This window comes from Alosa pseudoharengus, unplaced genomic scaffold (genome assembly GCF_046254945.1).
Source record: "Alosa pseudoharengus isolate Yale_2024_CS ecotype anadromous, Long Island Sound unplaced genomic scaffold, YU_APseudo_1.1 YU_APseudo_1.1_scf_15, whole genome shotgun sequence".
In the NCBI taxonomy this organism is placed as follows: Eukaryota; Metazoa; Chordata; class Actinopteri; order Clupeiformes; family Clupeidae; genus Alosa; species Alosa pseudoharengus.
In genome coordinates, this window is record NW_027468620.1 from 6,854,906 (window position 1) to 6,876,424 (window position 21,519).

The following is a 21,519-nucleotide window of genomic DNA, read 5'->3' on the forward strand; positions in this document are numbered from 1 at the left end:
ACACGAAGTGTAGAAGGCAAAGGTGTAGGCTACATGAGATGCAATCAGATATCCCTGTACATATAGTGTAGTCCAGGGCATGACTATGTCAGGTGTTATCATCACGGTGCTATTGGGAAAGTGTCAAACTCCATAAATGGGATAAAAAATAAGGCCATCATACAATCACTCACCAATAAAGTAATATAGTTATGGAAGGACAATGGGGCAAAAACAGATCAAAGTGTTATGTAAACTGGACAATGTATTAACACGTAAAATATTTTAACTTAACGCTAACATTTCAAGGGAAATGCAAAAACTCAGAAAAACAGGCAGGCTGGGGCCGCAGTCCAACAACAAAGAATTATCCAAAAACATGAGAACCAGACAAAGTCATAATCCAAAGACAGACAGTTTCAAAGTTTCCATAAAGCAAAGTTCTAACTTTTCTATTCATCATACACTCCAATATCACTATCACCTGCTTTTTATGTTAAGTTCCTTCCTTGATAAGTCAACATTAAATCATCCTTTGAAGCATTGCTTTAAGCTGCATGTACAGTGAGTTTTAAAGGAACACATGGAGATCACATTTCATTTCACATTTACATAATCAATGACCTTGCCAAGAACAACTTGTTTGCCTGGTCTGTCATGCTATGACACCAGGAGGTCTCCTTTCAGTGTCAGGTCATGTGGTAGTTTCACAATCAGGATAAGTGTTGTGCAGGGTTACCATGGAAATCCAAAGATCTCGCAAGAGCACAATTTCAATTAGCTCAGCGAGTCACTCAGGCAATCAGTAATGATCCTCATTACCCATGTGGAAGAGTGGAAAAAAAACATCCACTCTTTCCCCGATATTATCAATTTAGATGAATGCACAGCCCCCTTTGTTTTTTTAAGTTGAATGTAAGATTTTACTGGGGCACAGCTTATAAATAAAAAAGTAAAAAGGGTCTAGTGATGCCCCTGGCTCCAAGCCAACCAGTCACATCAGTGTATCTGCGGGCCAGAGGCGAGCTAAACAGATGACAACAGCGCTGCAACGTCGAAGTCCGGGATCAGTCGGTAAACATTCGTCGTAGTGTTATCCAATTGCGTCAAAGTCCGGAATCAGTCAGTAAACATTGCTTGTAGTTTTATCGTGCAGTGATATTTTCAAATGCATGCTTGGTGCTGCCCCGAGTTGGGCCATTTTCATTACTCTAGTCAGACCCTTAATCTTTCTAGATTTGGGTCTGGATTTCCAGTGCGCATGAGTAAATGAAAGGACGTGAAATACTCATGAGTGCCCTCTAGGAAAGGTTTTCCCAAAAGTCTATGCCATGACGATAACCTATGGGATGCCATGAAATGCTTGGATTTTTCAGCGTTTTTGTGATCTCATGTGCACTGTATTTATTTTTATTTTTCAATGTAGACATGGTCAGGATGGCTAGAGCTGCAACTCCAAATATATGAACCTTCTTCTATCGCATTTTTAAGCAGTAATAACAAGAGAAGTCAGGTGACTACAGAGCATCACCCCTATCACACAGTGTTCCAGCATCCAGATGGTCGTTTTGGAGGACTGAGATATGGTGTCCCTCTATCTTGCCTTAAAGTTTGAAGTAAATCAGACCAGTAGTCATGAAAGTGGCTTCTTACACACACACACACACACACACACACACACACTACACACAGAGATTGATAGACAGATGGTGAGAGTAATAATAATAGTTTATCCTGTTGCTGACCATTTCGTAAGAACAAGGTGAAAGGGAGGTGGCCTTTTCCCCCCCCCTGCCATCCAGACACCGATGCTGTCACTGGACGTGTACAGCATTTAAAAGGTAAAGCGCAGATTGTACCTGCTAAAGTAATTTATTGAAAGATGAAGAAGTATGAACAAAAACTCTCCTTTGAATTAAAATAACATCCACTCTTTCCCTGATATTATCAATCTGCACAGCCCCCTTTGTTTTTTTTAAAAAGTTGAATTAATTCAATTTGAGGGCACAGCTTATAAATAAAAAAGTAAAAAAGGTCTAGTGATGCACCTGGCTCCAAGCCTGATGCTGTGGTTTCAAACTTGTGGTGTCAAGTATCTCCACTAGGTGGCAGGCTAGCATCACAGCTGGGCATTCAGCTCCCATATGCTGGTGATGGACTATGACCGACTGAAGTGATAACTAAGATGAATAAACGACTTCCATCATACTGCCATTCTGCTAGGTTATAATGGTAAACTACACTTAGTAGTATCAAAATAACGTTATTGTAGGCAGGCCTGATTAGCAATACTAATAGTATTGAATGGGCCTACTGTTACTATGGGGTCAGTACAAAGAACACATAAACATTTTTACAGAGCACAGTTGTATTTATTTCTAAAGGTCATTGCTTGATCTGTGTACCTTTCATTGAAAGGAGAGGATATAAGATGGTTACCCAAAACACATTGGTTGTTTGCCAAGAGCGGGCCATGTCTTGAGGAATAGCATCGCATAACCCACTGTTTAGTGATTTAAGAAAGTGATTGCCATAGCAGAGAGACATCATTTCATCAATAATCATGCATATGTTGGCATACTTTGGGACTAACCCACCCAATTAAAGCACTCCATTTGTGGCTAACAATACAGTAACTGACCTCATATCTCGGCTGATCAACACAGATAAAGCCTCTTTATTTGTTATATAATATTGTAGGTATTCTCGTGATCACGTTGATTGCAGGAAAAGTACTTCTATACTATCCCCCCTTAGTATGTAAACAAATGGTGCGCTATAAAAATGTTTGGGGGTATCCTGAAATAGCACGACAACACTTGCGTTAACAGGTTTAACACAAAGCCTGTCCTTTACTGTACTATACTGTCCTTTACTGTACTTGCCTTTGAATTGACTGCACTACATTCTGCTGTTAGAATGCAAGGTGTAGTGTAGCAAAGCAAATAAGACCATTATTAAAAGTCCAATTCAATTTGGGTTCATATGGCTGTATGACTTAACACTGAGTATTTCTTTATAGGGCCTTATTAAATTCCAGCCAATTGGGGGTAGTTGTCCAAAATTGGATTCAGAAGTTGTGTTGACTATCTGAACAGAAATAATATTATAGTACATCCAAACATATACAATTGTGTTCCTTTAAATATGCATTCCTTTGTACATCCAACTGCACACAAATTTAAAACAAATAAAGGCATCAACATTTTTCTTTGATTTCATTTGAGTACAGCTCAGACCATCTATTGTGTTGTAATGACAACAAGCCATCCAACATTCAGCCTACATAGGATGCAGCAAAGTAGGATATTGGTTTCCTGTATCAGTATGATAGTCATGATAGGATATGTTGTGGGGGCTGACTGTACAAGGGAGAATACTTTGTAAACAGTAAATATAAAATATAAGTAACTGAGAAATAAATATACTGACAATAGTTTGGGTTTTTACATGAACAATATATAAAAGGCTTCAGATTTGCAGGCCTCATGTATATGTGTGGGAGATGAACAGAAAGGTTATCATCACCATTGTCAAGATTTGTGGACTTGGCAAGTTCAGGTTCTAGATGATCAAGTCGGCATAGACCTATGTGCAAAACGTACTATATCGTTGTATTGAAGAGTGCAGCTGATACCGACATGCACTCAGATAAAAAAAAAATGGCATTATGTTCAGGCTATCCATTCCACATAGACAAACACATGCACATGTACACATATGCAAACCACCCCATGTGTAAATACATTCTGTCAAAATGGATTGTTCATCAATACTGTCAATTCAGCACACACTGAATAGCACACACTGAATATATATATGTGTGTGTGTGTGTGTGTGTGTGTGTGTGTGTGTGTGTGTGTGTGTGTGTCTGTGTGTGTGTGTGTGTGTGTGAGAGAGTGTGTGTGTGTTGTCCAGGACATGCTTAGTACAACACACCAAGTGCGATGGGTTTGCTAAGGGTTAATAGTCTTTCTCTTGCCCGCCCCCCTCCCCTTCTTCATTTTTTTCTTTTTCATTGATCTCTCTCTCTCTCTCTCTCTCTCTCTCTCTCTCTCTCTCTCTCTCTCTCCTCCTCTCGCCTCACAAAATTAACTCCAGCAGTTGGTCGTCCTCCAGCAGGTCCAGAGAGAGGCAGTTCATGGAGCGACGCCCGTAGAAAGAAGGCTTGGCCGGGAACTGGATGACCGGGTGCTGATGGCTCTTGAGGGAGATGTGGCTCTCGGGGAGTCCAAACGTGTAACTGTGGGAGGTATTGGCCTGAGGGACGTTGCCCAGGGGCGTCGACGGGGAGAAGAGGTGGATGTCGTCCAGACTCTGGCTGTGGCGCTCCACACACGTTCGAGTCTTCCAGCTCATGACCTGCTGATCGAAGCAGAAAGGAAAAACATCATTGGGGCACAAAGGTAGAAGATTAAAGGGCCAATCAGGGCATGTGGCCGGGCATTAGTACCAGAGAAAGGTGTGGAAGCGCAAGGCAGAGAGAAAAGTCAGAAACAAAGAGAGGAAATTGTGATGTACGGAAAAAGGGAATGATAGAGGTGAAAAATGGCCGCATGGACTTACCGGTCCAAGTGTATCAGTGCTGCCAAGCTTCAGTTGACCGTCTGCTGCGTCAACAAGACTTGTTTTGATACCTGAAATGAACCCATGCAACATGTTTAAACATGCAGACCTGAAGAGTGCATCAGTGCATACTGTGGTATAACCAGAGACTTTCTAATTAGGAGACACAGCACTCAAAAAATCCTCCATAGAAATGCATGGAGTTAGTTTGTAATGGCAATATGGCAGAAGGCACCCCTTCCTCAGCAAAACGTCGACATGTGAATACATTGAGCCAATCATGTGGTGTGATGTGAATACATTGAGCCAATCATATGGTGTGTTGTGAAGACATCATGCCAATCATGTGTTGTGAACTCGCCACTGGAGCAAGATTGGTGTCGTGAAGCCTTGCGCACGCGCATTTCTGCCGAATAGGATGCCCGATGAGTGCCCAAAAAGCGTTGCAATATGGCCGCCGAGTGGAGGGACTTGCCTAAAAGGACTTTGGTATAACCAACAGTGTATGTGCTAATACAGTGTTTCCCAAAGTCTGGGTCGCGACCCACGGGTGGGTCGCAGGGGAATTTATTTGGGTCGCCAGCCCAGCACAATTTATGTTGTGTTATAGGTCTAACTGATACCATTTGTCATTTGATACCAGGAAAGTTAACAGTTTTCTATTAGGATGTAGTTTGTTAACTACCACAGTTACAGTGTTGTCATAAAAGCTCATGAAACTGGCGCATGAAACTGGGGGACGAACGCATCGCAGAGGGGGAGCCAGAGCATGGATATCTACCTCTCAAAATTAAACCGTTCTGTGGGACGCCTGCCATGACCTGTACCTCGCAGTTGCAAACTGCAAGGGACATGAATCCACCTATTTGCACAAACATTAACAGATACCAGTTCCTCAACTTTACCGATTAAAATCTAGTGACCGTGCTGTCAACTAAAGGAGACATCCATAGTTTCGATTGTAGATGCAATCTTTAAAGTTAATAACAACCTCCTCACATTCTTATTTCTGATTTAAAATGCACAACAGTGCATTATATTAGGCTACAATTTATTTAAATTTTAAATAGACATTTTAAACACTATTTCTCTCGTTTTCTACCTCGCGAACTCCAAAGTAAAGGTGCATTCTTCCGGCTATTGCCCAAAAGTCTCTTGTTCTGATATAGCGACTATATAATATAATAGGCCTACAACAATACAATATAACGACTTGAGTTATTTGCTGTTTACATCGGAATTGACGTCCACAGTGTTATGGACCCATTTGTCTGCAACGCAACGTAGCCTACAACATTTTTTTTAGAAATACAGAAACAGCTTTACTATGCTGACGAATGCGCAACATGCGAGAATTTCCCCAAACTCTCGGATGCGCATTAAAACGCATCTTTTCAGTAGTCATTTCCAACTTTTCACGCTGATGGTGCTCAAAATGCAACACTACCGTGTTCAAAGCAGGATCTATCTATTTAGATCCTATAGCAATGTATGGTTGGGGGAGGCATAGAAAAGTTGGAGAACCTGTGGCCTAAAACAATGTTGGTGGTTGCAGGGTAGATTTGAAGTGAAATGGGTCGCGATGGTCTGTCATTTTTAAAAAGTGGGTCGCCAGAAAAAAAGTTTGGGAAACACTGTGCTAATACATCACCAAGATATTAAGATACATTGCATACATTCCTCCAAGTGTTTTACTTATATAATATTAGTCAGAACTGTTTTCATTGTGCATTATATTCTGTTGAATGCATGATTAAAGGCATGGTTTGTAGAAGCAAGTATGGTAACAACTTCTTTAGAAGTGGAATCTAGTTATTTGAATGTAATGATATTCTGGTAACGGCTTCTTTAGAAGTGGAATCTGATTATTTGAATGTAATGATATTCTGGTAACGGCTTCTTTAGAAGTGGAATCTGGTTATTCGTGTGTAATGATATTCTGGTAACGGCTTGTTTAAAAGTGAATTCTAGCAATTTGTGTGTAATGATATTTTGACAACGGCTTGTTTAAAAGTGGAATCTAGTTATTTGTGTGAAATGATACTCTGATAATTTCAATTTCTTTATTAAGGGATAACCCCTTGAGATGAGACATCTCGTTTTCGAGGGGGGTCCCAAAAACACCAAACACATATATTACACACATGCATACATCCACACCAAAGCTCTTCATCACTACAAGCTACAAAGCAGTCCAACCTCTCTAACCTAATAGATTTATGTTGGTAAAAAACAGAAATTCAAATTTTTTTTTTTTTGTAATAAGTCAACCACCAGGAAACCATGTGCATTGGTCACATGATTGCAAAAAGTTTAATAGGGATGACTTAAAAAGTGGAAAAGATGAAATAGATCTCAATGAGCTGGGTAGACTATTCCAGTCAGAAGGAGCTTTAAATTTGAAGGCACGCCTCCCTATTTCTTTAGATATACTTGGAACAGAAAAAAACAAATGATCAAGATGTCTAAGCCCATAAGTAGACCTATATGGATTTAAATAATTTTGTAAATAAGATGGATAATTAAAGAAAAAGCATTTATAAATAAACTGAAGCCAGTGTAGTTGCCATCTGGCCTTAGGTGATAAGAGATTCAGTTGCTGATACATGTGACAATGGTGGGTAAGGTATGGACATCTCAACACAAATCGACAGAGGCTGTTGAAGACAACATTTAAAGATTTCAGATGTGATTCTGTTGTATTCATATACACAATGTCTGCATAGTCAAGGATGGAAAATAAAAGCTGTGTTACAATTCGTAATCTGATCTGTTGAGTGAAACAATTTATAGAGCGATACAAGAGTCTAAGGTTGAAATCAGGGCTTTGAACCGGTTCAAGGAACGAAAACGAAAACCGGGAACTTTTTGTATTTTACAGGAAACAGAAACGAAACCGGAAACGTTATTATTTTTTATGTTCTGGAACAGGAACACTTATTTAAAAATAATGGTAACCGGTTAATACCGGTTTTATTTCGTTCCTCAAAGTTTTCGTTGCCTAATTAACTAAAAAAAAAAGTAATTATTTTCCTGCGCACGTTACCATGACGGCTGAGGTTCACTTCCTGTGTGACATCACATCAGACATTCGCTGACTGAATGGAGAGAGAGCTGTGGATTACAAAGTCTCCACTCCACATCTTAAAAAAGAGGTAAATTACGATCCATCGTTAATTAAAACGCTCATTCCAAACACAATATCAATAGCTATATTTGTCGACTCCACATTAATGATGGACTAGCGAACATTTAGTAGGCTATAATTAGTAGGCTATGTTTGTTGATAAACAATAGGCCCTACCTGATGAAACAGGCCTAATTGCAAGTAGGCCTAAGCAAGACAAAACAAAAGACTTGTTACGGTACGAGTAGGCCTACTGGATGGCCTTTCCCCCGACAGTTGGAATTTGTTGTTGCCCGAGTGGCATAACCACGTGTCTTAATAATGTCGTTACGTTTGTGTAGAAATTTTCTCTTTTAACAATAAACTACACATTTGAAATAATTGTAGGCCTATTTAATTATTATTATTATTAATAATATAATTATTATTATTTAATAATGGTTGTAATATTATTACATTTGGTTTAAGCTGGATGAGAAAGATGTGACATAATTCTATAGCATTAAACAGCTGACAGGAACGAAATTAACCGTTCCGGGAACAGTATTTTTTTGTTCTAACCGGTTCGGGAACGTCAATTTATTGGTGGAACTCATAACCGGAAACGTTATAATTCCGTTTCTGTTCGGAACGAACAGATTGGGAAAAAAATCGGTTCAAAGCCCTGGTTGAAATTAATTTTCTTCACAACAGAGTCAATATGTGACTTGAAGGAGAGATTTGCGTCAAGCAGTAGGCCCAAATATTTAAATTCTTCCACATTCTCCATAAGTGTATCATCCAAGAACCTTATTGACAGAGTGTGATCTTGATTGTAACGGGTTGACCTATTGTCAAAAAACATACTGTAAGACTTAGCTTTATTAAGTATGAGCCCATTATCTGCGAACCACTTTTGAATGTCACTCAAAATCTGATTGCAATGAAGACTTGATCAAATTAATATTGCATTTAGCAGAATAAACAGTGTCATGGGACAGAATTGGGAAAGTGTACTGGGAAAGACAGCCATGTAAAACCACACATTGACGCCTACAATGAAGATATGAATTAAACCAAAAGAGTGACTGCTTACACAGACCAATGCTATGCAATTTATCAAGAAGTAGATAGTGATTAACCAAATCAAAGGCCTTGGTGAGATCTATAAATATTGCCCAGTAGGCATGTTATTATCTAAAGAGGATGTAACATCATTGACAAACTTTGTGAGGGCAGTAGTGGTAGAGTAATTGGGTCTGAAACCTGATTGCATATCAGATAAAACAGAAAAGTCATTGACATATTTAAATAATCGCTTAAAAATGATTTTTTCAAATATTTTTGCCACAGTGCTAATAATTGAAATTGGTCTATAGTTGTTAGGGTCAAGTGGATCGCCACTTTTATGAATAGGTTTTACTCTAGAATACTTCCACATAGCTGATACTTCAGACATAGATATAGATAAATTGAATAAATAACATAGTGAAAATGCCAGGATGTGAGAGGCAATCTTAATAAACTTGATCTCCAGACCATCAGGACCAGCACCACCAGATTTAATGTCAAAAATAGCCTGCTGTACTTCAGTAGGGAGTATTGTAGTTAGTGTAAAACGAAGTATTGGCTACCGATGTATTTACAGAATTAGAATTAAATAAATTAGATGGACTTAATTTACTTAATTACTACAGAGGAAAAGTGCTGGTTAAATGCATCAGCCACAGTAGCAGGATCAGTAATAATCTTGTGGCCTCTTTAGAAGTGGAATCTAGTTATTTGTGTGAAATGATACTCTGATAACGGCCTCTTTAGAAGTGGAATCTAGTTATTTGTGTGTATTGATATTGTGGTAACGGCTTCTTCAGAAGTGAAATGTAATTATTTGTGTGTATTGATATTGTGGTAACGGCTTCTTTAGAAGTGAAATGTAATTATATGCGTGTATTGATATTGTGCTAACGGCTTCTTCAGAAGTGAAATGTAATTATTTGTGTGTATTGATATTGTGGTAACGGCTTCTTCAGAAGTGAAATGTAATCATTTGTGTGTATTGATATTGTGGTAACGGCTTCTTTAGAAATGAAATCTGGTTATTCGTGTGTATTGATATTCTGTGGCCTCTGACCTCTAGAATACATCTCGGAGATGAAAGATGGACAGTCCACAGACACACCCTCCAGCAGCTCAGCCAATCGGAGCATCTCCTGCGGGTCGTCCACGGAGACTTCGCCAGGACTGTCCACGGAGACCTCCCCAGGACTACTCACTCGAACTTGCATCTCTGACAAAGAGATAAGCATGTATCCGACTTAATAATGACCCCCACAGTCACATTTCTGAGACATGCCAAGAATAGCGGCCTTTGGTGTCGAAACAATACTTAGCGCACCTGAGAGTATGCAGCCGGGCACCAAGTAATCTTAAGGTATATGACTTTGAGGAAAGATAAGATGTGTTTCATTCTTGAAACCTTGTAGAGATAAGCCAAGGAATTCCAATCATCCCTCTCTTTGCAATGTCACTCCACAGGTACTCAATCTTAGCAGTCATGCAAACAAGCCCAGAACGGTTACATTTGGTCAGTTTCAATGGCCCTTATGCAATAAATAGACTGACAGAGTAGTTTTTTTTGTAGAGGCAGGGACAACACGATCCATGGTTGAAACAGCCGTGTGCCTGCATATTCATAAGCTGAATATTTGCTCATCGCAAACAACACAGTCACAATAATCCATTGGTTTACTGTTGAAATATGTTGCAAGGCCACACAGGGGTTTCTTAAGGGCATTTGTGGAGAGGGACATCTGTAGTTTTTGCATAGTCAAGCCCTTTAAAGCCCTTGAGTGAATGTTTGAACAGATCCTGGTAAGAAAGCAGGAATGATATAAGAAAATATGACACCTTGAAGTAAACTTAAGGTGAGGCAGGCTTGTTTGCTCAACAATTTTGCATGGCTTCTCTCCAAACAAACCACCATTTGAAAAAAAGAAAGTCAACAGGATTCCAACAAATCCATGTGTATACATGTGTATCAAATAGGCAGATGTTAAAAGAAGCAATATGTAGTAAAATATAGTATTTATTTCACCAAAATCCCTGTTAATATTGTTTATAAGCATAGCCCACCTAAACAACAACATAGAATGGCCAGGAATATAGGAAAACACCTCTTTTCAGTAGATAGTAGACAATGGATGGTCTATACACATTTACATTTAGAGTAAATGTGTGTGTGTGTGTGTGTGTGTGTGTGTGTGTGTGTGTGTGTGTGTGTTTGTGTGTGTGTGTGTGTGTGTGTGTGTGTGTGTGTGTGTGTGTGTGTGTGTGTGTGTGTGTGTGTGTGTGTGTGTTTGTATGTGTGTGTGTATCCATGACATGTTTTGCTGCTGTTTTGTTATTGTCAACAGGGTCATATGACTGAAACTTGTCTGAGCAATTAACATTACTGCACATATTTGTGTCCTTGTGTGCTTAATGTAATATTTACTCTGAATTGTAGAGACAAATAAAGAAGTAAAATGTGTGTGCGCCGTGTATGCATTTGTTCTTACGGCCCTAAGGGGTATTTCACAAAGGCAGAATTAAGACATCCAAGATAAGTGATAAAGCGAGGTTTGACATAGCATTGTCTGGTCATCCTAGCTCAACTCGTTTCACTAATGCCAATCCAGGATGAGTAGGAGCGACTATGTCAAGCCAGGTGTAAGTAATTCAGGATGTGTGCGCGTTCTCGTTTCTGCTCCAAAGTGCCCACAGTTGGAATAAAAAAAAATAGCGGAAAATAGCGTCATTTACACAAAGTGAACAACGGCTTTTGACATAGACTAACAATTAAGTAAAGTTGTCCTTTTTGGAATGGGGAATCATGGCTATTTCTGTAAAACAGCAGGAGTAGGCGTGGTAGATGTATGCAAATTTACGTATGCACCCACGTGTAAGTGCTTCCTTGTCTCGGAACGCAACGTCAATAAGAAAGCGCTTGCCACTGCAAATATGCACATATTATGATATACCAATATTAATATTGTAGTTAAAAATACCTTCGAAAACTTGCCCCTCCACTCCCAATCAACTACAGTAGGCCCTAGGCTATGATGTACCAAAATACTGGCCTAGTGTGGCCAGTGTGTGCCGAGTTCGGCAAAACTACTCCCAGTGGGGAGGTTGTGTGTTTATATGTTTATGTGTTTGTTTGTTACTATTTGGCGTAGGCCTAGCCGTCTTCATACTTTTGGTGTGATTGTCTGTTTGATTTATCAATAAACCGGTCATCTCAATCATTTACTTCCTTGTTTGTGTTTACTGTCCTCCTTTATTTACGTTAACTAGTAACGCAGCCACATGCCCCTAGGCATTTTAACATCCAGGCGTAACATTGTTGATTTATTTCTATTTTTTGTTCCTGTCACCATGGTCCACTCACCATCCTCCTGCCACTCGTCCTCGTCGGCGCGCGCCTTGCTGCCCGTGTCCACGCCCGAGGTGTGTGAGCTGCCCAGGCTCGCCGCCGAGCTGAAGGACTTCTCCTCCGTCTGCCGCAGCCCTTCCTCGTCCACCGAAGTCATCTCCACGGAGACACTCCGTTGCCGTGTGTCCGCCTCGATGCCTGAGCTGCTGGTCGATCGGCGTGACAGGCGAGGGCTTCCGTCACTGCCCTGAGGGTCGAGGTCAAGGTCGTCGCTGATGTAGGACTCCCGGTAGCGCTTTTTCTCTGCATAACAGAAGAGGGTTGGTCAAAAGCTGCCGCACCCGTGTCCATTCGAGAGCACAGCCACTGACATGACCATTATCATTTCTATCATCATCAACCCTAAAAGGAGTACCGTCACGACGAGATTGTTGGAAAATGAACGTTCCAAAGAATATCTGGGTTCTTTGAATTCAACATAGAATTTTAGAACCTTCAATTGTTGCGGAACGGAATCTTATGTTAGAATGTTCAAAAACCTACACCTTTAAGGGTTAAGATCATCATCCACCTCCACCTAGTGAGAGTAGCACGAAGGCCAAGGTCCTTATGAAATCATTAGGATTGAAAAGTAGCTTTTGATGAACATAAACAGGGCGCCAGCGTTGAGCTGGGGATGCTGATAATGCTGATGATATTGCTGGTCCCAAATGTGCTGTGAGGGACTCATCTTTGGATTTGGCCTAGGCAGCGCATACAAATGGGCTAAAATTGTAAAAACAGTCCATAAATATTAACACCCTGCTGCCCATAGATTGAGAACACAGACATACATTACACACACACACACACACACACAGAAACACGTTCACACACACAGACACACACCCACCCACCCACACACACACACACACACACACACACACACACACACACACACACCCACACAAACACACACACACACACACACACACACACACACACACACACACCCACACAAACACACACACACACACACACACCCACACACACACACACACACACACCCAGACGTACCTTCATTCTCCTCCAGCTGCCGCAGGTGTGTGAGAGCTGGCTGCAGGCTGAGGTAGAGCTGGTGGCTGCTGCTCAGATGGAGTAGTAGGTGGCGCGAGCGGAACGCTGAGCCCGTGTAGTACACCAGCTTCCGTGCCGACGGCAGACCGTCTGGCTGGATCTCAAACTTCTTCCCCTAAACGGCACAACCAAAATGTATCCATTTGTAAAGAAAGAAAAAAAATAACACCACAGCATCACTCATATTCATTTAGATCCATTACTACATCCATAAACCACCAGCTACCGACTTCCTAATGAACATCATACAAATATATCAACAGTAGACACTTCTGTCACAATACATAGTGCCAACAAACATGATTTGACCCAACATCAGGAGACTAAAGAGCCAATTATTCTTAGAAACTGAGCCACTCAACTGTGCTCTTCTATTTCATTGGGCACCAGTCCCCAGATCTGCTCCCTACTGTGCACCACTGTGGATGCTACTCACAGTGTTATGGACTGTGGAGTGTTCAGTATACAAACTATACAGCCTGAGTTTGTGAGGTTGGGCGAGCTACACTCATTCTCTATACAAGACTCATTCTCTACATGCTAAGTCAGTGAGTCAGTGAGTGAGTGAGAGAGAGAGTGAGTCTGTGAGTGACTGAGTTAGTGTGTGAGTGAGAGAGAGAGAGTGAGTCAGTGAGTGAGTAACTGAGTTAGTGTGTGAGTGAGAGAGCACATGAATGGCATTAATGTAGGAAGGTGGCAGTACCAGAAAGGTGAGTCGCCCGACATTGGACCAGGGGAAGTCGTAAAGCAGCTGACGCATGTTGTTGACCTCCTGGAGGGGTAAAAAAACAGCCATTACAACAGCACTTCAGCACAGCCTTGACCTTGCCCCCAGGGCTCCCACACAAAAGCAGGCGAAAACACAAGAAGAAAAATGTGCCTAAGGATGGTGGAAGGAACACAAACAAACCGCATGTGAAATATTTATTTACTTTCACACAATGTAGGAATTCAGCTTTTCAACTATTTCCAACGTACAGTACTGGATACGCAGTTAGCGCCAAGGGGGGGCACCCAGTATTCCGAGAACTGTCAAAAGGGTCCGGAACAACAAAACTACATTCCAAAGCGCATTCCGGGAACGCATTGCTATTGAGAGAGACTAAATTCTGCCTATTATTAAGTCATTAAGTCTGTGTATCATCCAAATGAGCTCGAAGCCATTGTTTTAAACTAAAAGAACTGCTTAGCGTGGCTTTAAAGTTTTCTTCATTGAGTGATTTGGCCTTTGGTCCAGATGTCCAGCAGGGAGGCGAGTTGCTAATCTCTCTTCCCCTGACCTATGGGAGTTTTAATCTACTCAGATGGCCTTTTGATGGACAGGTCACAGCAGAGGGGAGGAAAGGTATGCGTCTCAAATTCCCGTTTTAGTGCTGTGTGTGGATGGGCCGATAACCCACACATTCCTTGGAGGCATCTGTGCCTGAGAACGCTGCGATTGGGCTAAGCTTTTATGTGCTGAGGAACTGCAGAGCTCCTTACAACTTGGATGGACACACACACACACGCACACACACACAGACACACACACACACACGCACATACATACACATATAGGCAGACACACATGCTTGCATGCAAGTACACACACACTGACAGATAGGCAGAGACACACACACACACACACACACACACCTGATAAACCTGCATTCCTCGCAGAGTCAGGCCCAGCAGTGCGGAGCCCCTCTCCTCTCTCTTGTCCTGGAAGAGTGACAGAAAAGACTCTGGTGAGATACACACACACTTACACACTTGACCTGTCCCTCTCCAGCACACACCCAAGTCCCCCTCCCCTCCTCAGATCCTACGCTGGCTCCACACAAGCCAAAAGGGCCGAGACGACCACAGCTGTCCATTAAGACTGATGGCAGGCAGGGTTGGGGCTTACGCAACAGGCATGCCAGCCTTCAGAGTTACACTCAGCTGCTGAGATTAATAGAGTGTATAATAGACCTGACTGCGATAAAGTCTTACATAACTCAACTAGGGTTATTCTCTTTGAGGGTGGGAGAGAGAGAGAGAAAGGGAGAGGAATTTATTACCCATTAGAATGTGAACTGCTTTTCATGATATTGATCTCCACTCAGTTGTGCGGAAAACGGTGAGGACAATTGTATGCCCCCGCCACCTGAAGTCGACTTATTACTGCCTACTGACTCCTTTTAATTTGGAGACCACTGTACTGTAAGTGCATTGTTTCATTTCCTTTCTTGGATACATACTTGTGCTTGTTAGATACCTGTATGGTTTCAGTGCCAGTAGATGGGTGTTGGCACTAACCTTCTGGAGCCTGTAGAAAGTCACGGGTACGTCCTCCAGTCGGCAAGACTCTCGGATGAAGAGGAGAACGGCGTCACGTGCGGGCATCCCCCAAAGCTCCCGGTGCATGTTGGGACCGTGCCGCAACAGGTAGTCAACACCCCGCTTTGCCACTATCTGCAAACACAAGGCCAGAAAACAACAGCACAAGTCAGATTACAGAGGAAGCAAGCTTCTTGGGCTGGTGTGGTTAAACCATACAGCCATGCTGTCCATTTTGCTGTCAGGAAACACTAGATGTAATCGATGTATAAAGAGTAATTGAAGGTAATTTGAGTAATTGAAAGTCATTCTTCCATTATCCTCTTTTTGTAAATTAGATTATCTGTGAGCCTGACTTGAGGGTAATGGGCTGGTAACACAAGAGCAGGAAATATTATTGTCATTAATATTATTAATATTATTAAGAACATACAGATGAGGATGACATGAGGTTAATGATATGAGCACGTAAACAAAGTGCTTTGTCAGGGTACATAGCACAGTATAATAGTAATACACCAGTACTCAAAGCAAAAACCCTGAATACATGTACTTGGATTCAAGCACTTTGTGTGTCGCTTGAGATCACAGACAGTTGTTGAAAAGCTTTACATTTACATTTATGCATTTAGCAGACGCTTATTATCCAAAGAGCGTTAGTGCCTTGCTCATGGGTACAATGGTGGAAGCCAGGAATTGAACCCACAACTTTGTCTGTCTACTGCATGCATAGCCCAGCTAGTTAACCGCTACGCTACCACCGGCCGTTTAGGTGCTACATTTGTTTACATGCAATCCCATCAGCTCTAATCCAGCCAGGGCGGCCAGTCATCGAAACAACAACTAAAGGGACACCGCTACATCTGGTGTGTGTTCATCAGCCAGTGCCAAATACTGACCCATGGAGGGAAGTAATCCTTGGACTGAAAGTAGGCCTTTGACGTGCCCTCGTCCGTCAGGTGGTGCGTGGGGTGGTCGGGCAGGTCAGCCTGCAGAGCATAGCCGGCCAGCTGGAAGTACACCTCCTCCTGCTGACGGCACTCTGACCTCAGCACGCGCTCCCGCAGGTCCGCAAAGTACAGCTGCCGTGCCTTGCGCTCGCTGCCATGGAGACGGACACGTAAACACACACACGGCCCCAGCGAGGTCAGTCAGTGACTTCAGAAAGCACCATTACACACAGGCATTTAGCATCAGCGTTTGGTCCCTGTTTGATTCCATCCTTTGGGGATTTGGAATGGTTATCATAGTAATAGGAGCAAAAACTGAAACCAACATATAATATAACCAAAATAAATTAATATGAATGGCATAAGGCATTCATAGAATAATAAAAAAAAATACCTGAAAGACATAGTTTACTGTTAAAAAAGATATGTGTTGAAAAGCTATGGACATTAGTGGGATATCACTGGTTCCATTGAAAACTGGTAAAGTGCCCAAACTTGAAAACTGAAATGTATCCTCCCTGAAATGTATCCTCAGACTTTAAGGAGCTCACCTGATGAGTCGACCGTTCTCCACATAGAACTGCACTTTGAGGAAGAGCAGCAGAGGGATCCGTTTCTGTGGGCCCTGAATGGAAGCACAGCAGACTAATGAGAGAAAAGTCTGACCAACACTACGTGCTCTACTGAACTACTGGGTACACTCACACAATACCAGCAGTACAGCCTAGTACATGACTATCTTTATTCAATGTATTAGCCTTCTTTTACATAAAAATGTAGTTGTACACACACACACACAAACAAACAATTACACACACCCCACCCCCACCCCCTACAAACACAAAGACATATATTCTGTCTGTGTAAGGGAATCGACAAAATCCTACTGGAGTGAACCATTGCAATGCAGGCCTTACCTTCACAGGCTCTTGCTTCCATTCCTTGGGGAAATACTTGGTTAGTTTCTCCTCTAAGTCCAGATATATGTGTTCGTTATCTGCATTCAAAGGCAAACACAGAGAGACAGAGACAGGAAATTAGAATGCTTTCATTAACCAAACAAAAGAATAATGAATTCACGCATGAAATGCGTCAAACAATGAAATGAATTACGGAGAAAAGAAAACTCTTGCTGGGTCATTTGCCAGCACAACAGCCAGTGTGCAGAGCACACACAGCAGACAACAATGCTAACGTGCCAGTTTGCCCACTGCTCTGAGAAAGCAAACAGGCCCAGACAACAAACATGATCCAGCCAAATATCACTTGACAACCCAGAATCTTGTAAACTCGGCTGTATAAAGGGGCGTTTGTGTGTTGGGGAAGAACTTAAAAACATAAGGCTGTGTGACTAAATGGGAATGTCTAGCCAGAGTTTATTTACTTCACATTAACTCATAAATTACTTTTGGACAAATTTGATGGTTTTGGTGGACTTAATGTTATTTTTAGACTCGATATACTGCAGCTTAATCCCATGAAGCTAAACCATAAAAGAAAAATTTGACGTATAACTTGTGTGGCTGTTTTCCTTACAGATTATCCTCCCATGTGCATTTCATTTTAAAGGACGTCATGTGTGACGCCATCACTGATAGGGAGTTAGTTTATGAACCATTTAAATCACCCCTCAGGCAGGACCCAGCCCTCCTCACCATTCCCTCCCTCCCGCATTCAGACCTTTGCTCTCTTTATTCATCCCTTCATCTTTCTCTCTCTTCATCTCGACTTCATCCATCTGTCATCTGTTCCCTCCCTTTTTACCCCCCCCCCTCCACCCTTTAGCCCTCATTCCACCTGTGCCGTGCTTCACCAGCCCACCTCTCTCTCTCGCTCTCTCACTCCGCTTTTCCAAATATTCCACCACTCATCCTGCGCTCCATCCATCCATAGCATCATCCCCCTTTCTCTGGGCAGCACACACTCATTCATTTTGGCCAGCTGGAGAGGAATGCAGTCTCCCCAACACTAGCCCTCACCAGCCTCCCATTTCAGCCTCCCCCCCCCTCTCTCTTTCTCTCTCATCCATCTCTCTCACTCCTCCATTTATCTCCCTTGCCTTCGCAGCGTCTAAACACCATTTTTCACTCTCGCTCCTAATCATATTATTTCCACGAACGAGTTATCCACCACTCTCTCTCTCTCTCTCTCTCTCTCTCTCACACACACACACACACACACACACACACACTGTAACAAAAAAACTTTAATTCTGCACATCTCCCCCTCTCTCACTGTTGGCATCTCACTCCATCTTTTTTCTCTTCCTTCCCTTCCATCTCTCTCGCTCTCCCTCTCCCCCAGCTGCCCCTACCTTCATCTCTCCCTACAGTTCCTCTCCTTCCCTGCCTCCCTCTCTATCCCTCTCTCTCCCTCCCTCCCTCTCTCTCCCTGGCGTTCCCTCCATTGCTGGAATGCAGAAGTGCATTCCAGGCTTAATGAAGTTAATATTGGCGGAATCCAGGCCTCGCTGACTACAGGCCCCCACACCACAAAAACAAAAGGCCCCTTGTTAAGGAGGTGAGCCACACAAGATTATCAAGGCATTTCACGGAGAAGGGAGCGCGAGGAGTCCGCGAGCGCCAAGGATCGCCGAGTGTGAAGCAAGGGGAGGAGATCAAAATAAATAAATAAATAAATAAATAAATAAATAAAAAATGGAGGGCATATACTCAGCGGTTTAACTAGATTAAGCACCTCACAGTTATGCTAGTGGGAGACGTAATGGTGTTTTTGCACTCTGCACCCATTGTGCGTGTTCTCATTCCCTGGGCGCGGGCCCATTGGTTTGACCGCATTATATAAACAGGGCCACAGACATCACAGGACCAGAAAGCCAGGGGGTTAGCTGGTGTGCGTCTGTGTGCGCGCTCGCTTGTGAACACAACATCCAACCGGCCTGGACCAGTGCGCTGTGCCCAACAGCTCCACAGCAATATACTGAACACGGAGTAACGAGGGAAAGAGAGAGTTAAGGAGAAATCCAATTCCCTTGCTGAAGTATCCTTAAGTCAAGGTGACAAGTGCCTGTGGTCAGATCCCAGATGAGGCTTTCATCTGCCACTGACCATAATCACATCATGCTCATTACCATGACTACTCCACTCTACTGCAATGAACAAAGAAGTGTTAAGTTCTCACTTACCCTTGACTACTGTGAGACCGAAGAAGTGCAGCTCTTTGACACAGAGGAGCTTGGATATCTGGTTGAGGACCTCTTGTCCAGTGGATTTCACCTAAATAGCATGAAAGTGGATTTAAAATGTGGTTCACAAGGTCAAAAGTGCTTTCCATGTTTAGACACATGCAGGAGTTCCGCATTACATCAACAGCACTTGACAAACTTAGAGCGCTGTTATCTTATCAGGTATGCCGAATCATGCCGAGTCATTTGAAGGAGTTAACACACACAGGTACTAATTCAGGCATAATGGCTCAGTGATTCATACAAGTGTTTACAACTCTAATCATAAAGCCTTTCGTTAGCAAAATGTAAACAGTCAAGATAAGGAGCCACTCCTACACACTTGTGCACCTTTGCAAACTCTTTACCAAAAGCACCTTACAGCTCTATGAGTAATTATGACAGAATGTTTGAAGAATGTTTCAAACACAGTGAGTTCACAGGCTTGCTCAATCTACTCCATGTGACATAATTACCATAATGCAGAGCAGGCCCGGTCATGAGGTTTGGGAAAGCAACCTAACGAAAATGACTGCGCACAGAAATAACCATACCACTAAAAAGACCTACTGGTAATTTCATTTACAGTGGTACGACCTGGTTTCTGGAACTCTCCCTACAGGCTATAGGTTCTCAAATACCTAGATGCTGTCTGGGACTTTCAAGGATGCAACAATTAAAGGATTAGTTGTCAACTATTAAATTAATGGCCAGCTATTTTAGTAATCAGTTGAAAATTATCTGACTGCAGCTTAAACTTGAATATTTTAAGCGTTACATACTCCTCTGTAACAGTAAGGTAAATATCTTTGGTGTGTGGAAAAAACAAGGCATTTGAGGACATCTTGGGCTTTGGGAAACATAGAAAATCTAAATCTTAGAGCCGGTTCCCGAAACATGGATTAAAACTAGTCCGCTTAAAATAAAATTTACAACTACTCTTAATCCATGTACGGGGAAAACGGTGTGTGTGCTGAAGTGGACACTCTACCCCCACGGTGATGTCCAGCTGCTCCTTGGTGGGAAGGAGAACGCAGACGCTCCTCTCCTGCTTGGCTGAGCCCGCCGCTGACATCCTGTCTGTGGGATTTGGCTCCGCAGACGAGACGATGCCCTTTAATCTGGCCCTTTCCTGTCACGGCTTCAGGTTCAGGCTCTCTCTCTTTTTCTCTTCAGACTCTCTCTCTCTTTCACTCGTTTTCTCTCTCTCTCTCTCTCCTTGTCTCCTCTTCCTCACTCCTTCTGGTCCAGTGGCATCACACGCCGCATTCTCTAGTGCTGAGAGGAAACACAGTCATGAAGAGGTGAAATACTATTTCATATATATATATATATTCAATACTATACATTTTCAGCTGGTTTGGAAATTGGACTAATTTTAACATCACTTTTTCCCCTTTTAAAATATTTTTCTTTTTTTTTATTTGTTTATTTGTTTTGTTGTCTGTCTTGTATTGCTTGGTGTCACAGGTACGCTGGCGACTACGCCGCTCCGTCCGGCATTTTTTGTATTTGTTATTTTTTAAATGTATTTGTCTTGTCTTGATGTCATGGGTACGCTGGCGACTACGCCGCTCCATCCGGCATCTTTTGTCTTGTTGTTATGTGTCTTGTTTGTGGAGCGCTTTGGATTGCACTATGTGCATGTTAAATGCGCTTTAAAAATAAATCTGACTTGACTTGACTTGACTTGACTATCAGCAAAGAAGAAGGGAGAGAGAGAGTGAGAGATAACTCTGGAGAGATAACAGAGAGAGGTAGAGATATGAAGATATGGAGAGAGTAACAAATATATATGTACAGTCAAACACATAAAGAAAGAGAGATAACAGACATATATGTACAGTATAGTCAAAGACATAAAGAAAGAAAGATAACAGCAATGTTGATAGATAGTGAGTGA

The 21,519-nt window shown here is 42.2% G+C and overlaps 1 protein-coding gene across 1 annotated transcript; it reads right to left on the reverse strand.

The window, feature by feature from the left end:
- Positions 1 to 4,062: 4,062 nt before the first annotated feature.
- On the reverse strand, positions 4,063 to 20,715 carry LOC143124737 (FERM domain-containing protein 6). The gene is made up of 13 exons (XM_076286446.1): positions 20,608 to 20,715; positions 19,578 to 19,668; positions 17,350 to 17,429; positions 16,984 to 17,057; positions 16,382 to 16,583; positions 15,462 to 15,617; positions 14,817 to 14,882; positions 13,885 to 13,953; positions 13,122 to 13,296; positions 12,081 to 12,368; positions 9,783 to 9,938; positions 4,546 to 4,616; positions 4,063 to 4,341 (listed from the first exon to the last, which is right to left on the reverse strand). Exons 1-13 carry the CDS (start codon positions 20,689 to 20,691, stop codon positions 4,063 to 4,065), a joined length of 1,791 nt encoding a protein of 596 aa, XP_076142561.1. The 5' UTR covers positions 20,692 to 20,715.
- Between the last annotated feature and the right edge of the window lie 804 nt (positions 20,716 to 21,519).